This window comes from Octodon degus, unplaced genomic scaffold, assembly GCF_000260255.1.
Source record: "Octodon degus isolate 3935 unplaced genomic scaffold, OctDeg1.0 scaffold00041, whole genome shotgun sequence".
Taxonomy (NCBI): domain Eukaryota; kingdom Metazoa; phylum Chordata; class Mammalia; order Rodentia; family Octodontidae; genus Octodon; species Octodon degus.
The window spans coordinates 4,420,126-4,426,717 of NW_004524617.1; the positions used below are offsets into that span (position 1 = coordinate 4,420,126).

The window sequence follows — 6,592 nt, forward strand, 5'->3', positions numbered from 1 at the left end:
GGATCCTAAACCAGTTGGAGTACATCAATCTCTTTTTCTGTTTCACATCCTCAGACCAAGACACAAGACATCATTAACACAGTTATTGCATTATTGAGAAATGAGGCACAGAGGGTTACAGTATTGAATTTACAGGGCCTGTTGGTGAACTAATCAGCTAGTTACAGAGCCTGTGTGGACCCAGAGGAGAGAGGCCATGTGACAAGTGAACAACAGTATCCAGGTTTACCCCATGCTTGGTTCACCATTAGCTTAGGAAAGACAGGACAGAAATGTTAATCATACAGTTACATTGTAATTCTCTACAAGGATCAGCAGTTCTCTCATTAGCAATCTTGTGCTTATTATAATACCAATTTTAGCTACCTTTTACATCCAGGTTGATGCCCCGGCACTGAGGCACAGCATCTAGCATATATGGCATACTTATAAATATTAATTGAATTAAACTGAGCATTTATTGTTGTATTCTTTGACCAGTGCTCTTCAAACATTAAGGCTTATGAGAATCCCGTGGGGACCTCATTAAAATTCTGATTCAGACTTCGAATGTTTTGGGTTTTTACCAGTTCCCAACAGCTGGTATTGCCGGTAAAGAATCTATTTTCAAGGTCTCAGAAAATAAGAACTCTCTACTGGTACAAAAAATACAACTAACAGTGTGATCACTTAACGAGTTTCCACAAATGGCATAGAAATATGTTCTTCTCTTTTTAGGCGCTCTGATCAGAGGTCGAGATTCAATGGAAAGAGTTGGAACAGTGCCGCAACTCGCTGCTCTGACACTGCTCCGGTCTCCCAGAGGCAGGGGAAAGGAGAAAGGAAGGGATGAAGTGCTTAGGAGCTTCCATGCTGACATTCTCCCATGTCCAGCTTCTAAGGACTATGTGACCCTTTGAACCTCCTAGGTCATGGACAAACACATCGAAGCACAGCGCCGCGCCCCCCGCTGCGCCCTTGCCCAGGCGGAGGAGGAGTAGGACGCGCTTGCGTGCGCGCTCAGCATAAATAAGTCCCAGGAGGCGGCCACTGGGCAGAACCGGCTGCGGACGCCGCGGGCCATGGCGGGCGAGAACCACCAGTGGCAGGGCAGCATCCTCTACAACATGCTTATGAGCGCAAAGCAACCGCACGCGGCTCCCGAGGTTCCGGAGTCGCCGAGTGAGCAGTTGGGAGTTCCGTGTTGGGGCTGCTCTTGCGGGGCTGAGCCCCAGGTGGGCAAGGAGGGACTGTCAGGAGGGCGAGCAGTAACGCTTCTGTACCGCTGCTGCTTTTGCGGTGAAGACCACCCACGGCAGGGCAGCATCCTCTACAACATGCTCACGAATGCAAAGCAAATGCACGCCGCTCCTGAGGAACCCAAGGCGCGGCTCGGGGCTCCGTGCTGGGGCTGTTCCTGTGGTGCTGAGCCTCGGGTCGGTGAAGAGGGGCCGCCCACCGGCCGGCCTGTGGCACTCCTGTACCGTTGCTGTTTTTGTGGCGAAGACCACCCCCGACAGGGCAGCATCTTATACAGCTTGCTCACGAGCGCAAAGCAAACGCAGGTGGCTCCAGAAGCGCCCAAGACACGGTCGGGGGGCTCTTTGTGGGATCTCTCCTACTACGCCCAGAGGCTGAGGGGCAGAGAGGGGCTTCCGAGTGGGCAGACCATGGCACTCCTGTACCAAAGCTACTTTTGCGGTGAAGACCACCCGCAGCAGGGTAGCATCCTCTACGGCATGGGCATGCCCAGGAAGGCGAACGAAACACACGCTGTTCCAGATGCGCAGATGGGGGCCCCCTGGTGGGACACCTGGTGTGGTGCACAGCGGCCGGTGGCCCTCAAGAGTCCACAGGTGGTCTGCGAGGCAGCCTCGGCTGGCCTGTTGAAGACACTGCGTTTCGTCAAGTATTTGCCCTGCTTCCAAGTGCTGCCTTTAGATCAGCAGCTGGTGCTGGTTCGCAGCTGCTGGGCGCCCCTGCTTATGCTGGAACTCGCCCAGGACCGCTTGCACTTTGACACGGTGGAGACCTCGGAGCCCAGCTTGCTGCAAAGGATCCTCACCACCAGGCGGCAGGAGACCGAGGGTCACCAACCGCAGCCCCTGTCTACCTTGCAGCCTCAACTGGCGTCGCCGCCAGGGTCTGGGCAGTTTCCCTCCGCCGCTGCAGTCCAAGCCATTAAGAGCTTCCTTGCCAAGTGCTGGAGTCTGGAAATCAGTACCAAGGAGTACGCCTACCTCAAGGGGACTGTGCTCTTTAACCCGGGTAAGAGCGCCGGCCTTGGGCGCTGGCAGAAAGTATTAGGCACTGCTTAGCTAGGTGCAGGCACTGAATTTTCAGTGGTGGTAGGGGGTGTCGGAGCACAAGCGAAGAATCGCGTCTAAAGAGGCAGATTTGGGGGAGCAGACTTCAGAAAATACTCCCAATAGGTAGGTAAGTTGCTGCCAGAAATTTAACGCGAACAACAGGGGTGCTTCTTGAGGTTTGTACTTGGCTTTCTACATAGTTTTGTTACTACAGAAAAGTTTATGCCTTCACAAAGCAAAGCTGCTTTGTTTTCTTTAAAACAGACTTAGCTCATTGCAAATTCTGTAACGTTTTCTGAAACCTTGGCTGTAAACTTGCTAGCACCTTTCGGTTAGCAGAATCTATTAAGTGTGGAAAGAAAAGAAATATGGGGAGGACCCTATAGACTCTACCTTGAGATTCCTGTCAGACAGGACAGTGGGCTAAGTATTTCACAGATCTGCCTCAGAACAGTCGCTTGTATAGCCCCAAGCATCTGGATTCTGCTTTGCTTCATGTCTCTGAATATCAAGTTGGCAAAGGGGCAGGAAAGAGATACAGTAGGGCAGAGACCAGGGACCCTGTGATTTTAGGGCTCTGACAGACTTCAGAGACCTCCTAATCAAACTTGCTGCTTGCACCCTCCCTGTACCACATTATGCAAAGCATCCAAGTCCCTAGTGAAGTTAACTCCAAAGTAATATGCTGGTGTGTTTGGGCTCCTAGATGTCCTGTCTTCCAAGCCCAAAGGGATGTCAACTATACAACAATTTCAGGTTTGCTGTTGGGTGCTAGACACTCCCCGATGGAATGCAACCAAATCACTGGGTGTGTGTGTGTGGGAACTTGTCTGCGTTTGTCCTACTAGGAAAATCATTTTCAAGCAGTTCCAAGTTGCCTCTGTAGGAAGTTTCCAGGCAATTTAAGTTGGGATGATTTTTTTTTCATTGATGCATTTGGTACAGGGTTTTACTAAGCACTCAGACTCATGGTGATCCTCCTTTTTTACGGCCTCCCCAGAACTGGGATTACAGGCATGCACCACCACACCCAGACTAAGTTGGAATAATTTTTTGTAATGCTCCTTCTATATCTTTTTCCCTAGAGCAATATTTAGTGGAATACTAATACACTCAGACTTTACATTTCACGACCTAGAGACCTCAGCTCATTCCAGTGACTACTGGAAATCCCTCTTTTGCTTATACCATTGTTTTCCCAATTTACCTAAGCAAAAGTGTGCTTGTCTCTGTGGGGGCGGGTAGAGAAGTTAAGTGTCTTTTGAGGCTCCTCCCCTAGGGATTCTGATGCAGTAGCCTAAAGCCAGCCTCTTCTATCTGCTTCGTAGTAAGTGCCCAGGTGAGTTTTGAGGTCACTTACAAGACATTTTAGTTTTCTTGCTTCTTCTGGGATCCAAAGGGAATACTGGGGCCCAGTTTCACAAGTTTACATTTCAAGTTTCCCTCTTTCTTTGATCCTGTTCTGCATACTTTTGTCACACACACACACACACACACACACACACACACACACACACACACCTCCTTTATTCTTAAATGCTTTTCTAAATCTTCTCAATGTGAGTTTAGCTCAATGCACCTACATTTGGGGGAAAGGTATACACTACTAAGTGTATCAAATTTCCTCACTATTCTTTTGTTTTTTCTATTTTGTATTTTCTCATGTGCATTAACAGAATTTATATATAGTTGAACTATAGGTAGGTATAAATACACACATATATGTATATAAACAGATGGGATGTGGCACAAAAATAGCAAAAAGTAATGTGGAGTTCACAGAATGAAGTTTTCAGTAGCCATGAATGTAGGCCTAATGGTGCTTTCTTGGTGGCATTGATGTACAATAAAACAGGATGCCAAACTGGGTATTGAGCTACAGGTCACAGCAGATGATAATGTGTGGACTGAGGTATTCAGAATTGGAACATGGGTTCAAAATGTGGCTTTACTTTGTTCATGTTTGCTTTATTAAATTTGCAATTTGCCTATAATAAGAATACTTCCTGTCTGTCAGCATTTTTTTTTGTGGAATCAGGGATTGAACTCAGACCCTTGTGCTTACCAGGTATGCACTTATTCTACTGAGCCATCTCCCTGGCCCCAGCATTGTTATTTTTATACACTGACTCTGCTCCTTGTGATGAGTTCCACAATACTATAAAAATCATTCACTGCTGAATTTTGCAGAAAACATAAAGCATTTGCATTTATTAATGAGAAGATAAATTTCAACAAAGTAGGAAACTATTGATTACTTAAATTTAAAGTACTCTGTAAGAATATTGTTATCATACATCATTTTTTCATCAATACAGTTGTAAAGCAGCTTTCTCTTAACCACATTCCCTATAAAATTTGTATGTACTTAATCTTTCCTGTGTTGTATTTCATTCATTTTTACCTAAATGTCCCACTGTACCACAAGAATGTTATGTATTTTCTGTTAAAAATTAGTTTTGATGGTGTTTTCATGTTTATATTTTTACCTTTTAAGTTTTTAAATTTTTTTTTTGTGCAGGGTCTCACTACACAGCTCAGACTTATAGTGATCCTCCTGTTTTCAGCCTCTCCAGTGCTGGGATTACAGGCATGCACCACCACACCTGGTCTCAGAGGACAGCTGGTGTGCCTGAGGGTGAGGCTGGCATGGAGTTTGGTACTGGGGATCGAACCCAAGTACCTGCTCTTGCCTAAGCAGGCACTTAGTCTGCTGAGTTATCTCGCTGGCCCTTATATTTTTACCTGTTAATAGCTGTAAGAAAATTCTATTAAAAACCTTGCATTTTAATGTTTTTAGAGAGCCCTTTGGGACTTTCATTAAAATCACAAAAGTTAACTTTCCCCAATCCAGAAGTCATACAGTGGGTTATCTGGTCAGCATTGGTTTTGAAATTATTGTGGGCTTCTAGCATAATTGACCTTCAGGCATATAATTAAAATGAAACCTGTGTGTCATAGTTTGTGTCTTTGAAATTTCCCACCATTGCCTGGAAGGTCCATATAATGATGGGAAATTTCATGAAAGAATGGGAAAATATTTATCACCTGGCAAAACTGTTTCTCATAGGCAAAAAGTAAAGATCTCATCTCTTGAAATAGCATTGATTTTTTTCATATTTTCACAAAAAAATCCATTGAAGCAGAGATTAAACTATATTCTGCTGCTAGCTTAAGTGTGTTTTTTTGGCCCACAGCCAGTGTTTCTGTATGCATACAAAATCAACGAATATTAGGATTTTTTTTTTGTTTTTGCTACCTCAGGCTGTGTTGAGGACAGGTTTGGTGTGGCTTGTGGAGCTGGGGATCGAACTGCGGTCCCCTGTGCCTGACTGAGTTTGTCCAAGCAGGCAATTTAGGCAACTGAGCTAACCCTGAAGCCCCACCAATGAACATTAAACAAAAATAATTACATGATGTTTCACTTTTAGAAATAGTGCTTCTGAAAACTTACAACTGCTTTGGCGTTTTATTCTTGCTCTAGAAAACTTTTCAACTAGGATACTTGGACACTTACCTCATGGGGAAATGACAGGAATGGATGTGTTCTGAAAGCTGACAAAATATCTGTGGTGAGCTACTTATGACAAAGAGATGTTTTTCCTTCCAGAACTGCCAGGCCTGCAGTGCGTGAAGTACATCCAGGGGCTTCAGTGGGGAACTCAGCAGATCCTCAATGAACACATCAAGATGACACACAGAGGGTCCCAGACCAGATTTGCCGAACTCAATAGTGCCCTGTTCCTGCTGAGATTCATCAATGCCAATGTCATTGCTGAACTGTTCTTCAGGCCCATCATTGGCACAGTCAGCATGGATGATATGATGCTGGAAATGCTCTGTGCAAAGCTATGAAAGCATGGGGGCTCCTCAAGTGCAGTTTACCATAAAGGCAAGCTAAACTGCTGCTGGCAGAAGGGTGTCAAATGCTATGAAAATAAACTTCTTTGTTATTTTTACATGCAGAGTATTTTGTATTCAATTGAATAAATACTTTAGCTACAGACAATGCAAAAATCTTTTGTTCATACTGTTTCATTGTGAAGAAAATCATTTGCCAACAGGGAACATACCTCAGAGTATCCTTATGGAAAGAGGAAGGTATTTTACAACAGCAGGGTACTCAGTTATTTTCCTGAATGTAGTCCCTCTCTCTATTGAATCTGCTCAAAAAGCGTTAACCATTAATATTATTGAAAAAAATGCATCAGGTTTTAAGGCTTCCAAACTGATTGAAATGTAACCAGCATAAGTGAAAAATATATTACTAAACAATTATATGAGGTTTAATGTTATAGCATGAC

At 44.7% G+C, this 6,592-nt stretch overlaps 1 protein-coding gene across 1 annotated transcript; it reads left to right on the top strand.

The window, feature by feature from the left end:
- The first annotated feature begins 1,061 nt into the window (after positions 1 to 1,061).
- Positions 1,062 to 6,143, top strand: Nr0b1 (nuclear receptor subfamily 0 group B member 1). Its single transcript, XM_004631364.1, has 2 exons — positions 1,062 to 2,247; positions 5,899 to 6,143. The coding sequence occupies exons 1-2, from the start codon at positions 1,062 to 1,064 to the stop codon at positions 6,141 to 6,143; spliced, it is 1,431 nt and encodes a 476-aa protein (XP_004631421.1).
- The last annotated feature ends 449 nt before the right edge of the window (positions 6,144 to 6,592 follow it).

Excerpts from the sequence above, each read along its gene's own strand:
- Nr0b1 (XM_004631364.1), top strand. The coding sequence starts at position 1,062 with ATGGCGGGCGAGAACCACCAGTGGCAGGGCAGCATCCTCTACAACATG. Across the intron at positions 2,248-5,898 it reads GACTGTGCTCTTTAACCCGG|AACTGCCAGGCCTGCAGTGC; the intron begins GTAAGAGCGCCG and ends TTTTCCTTCCAG.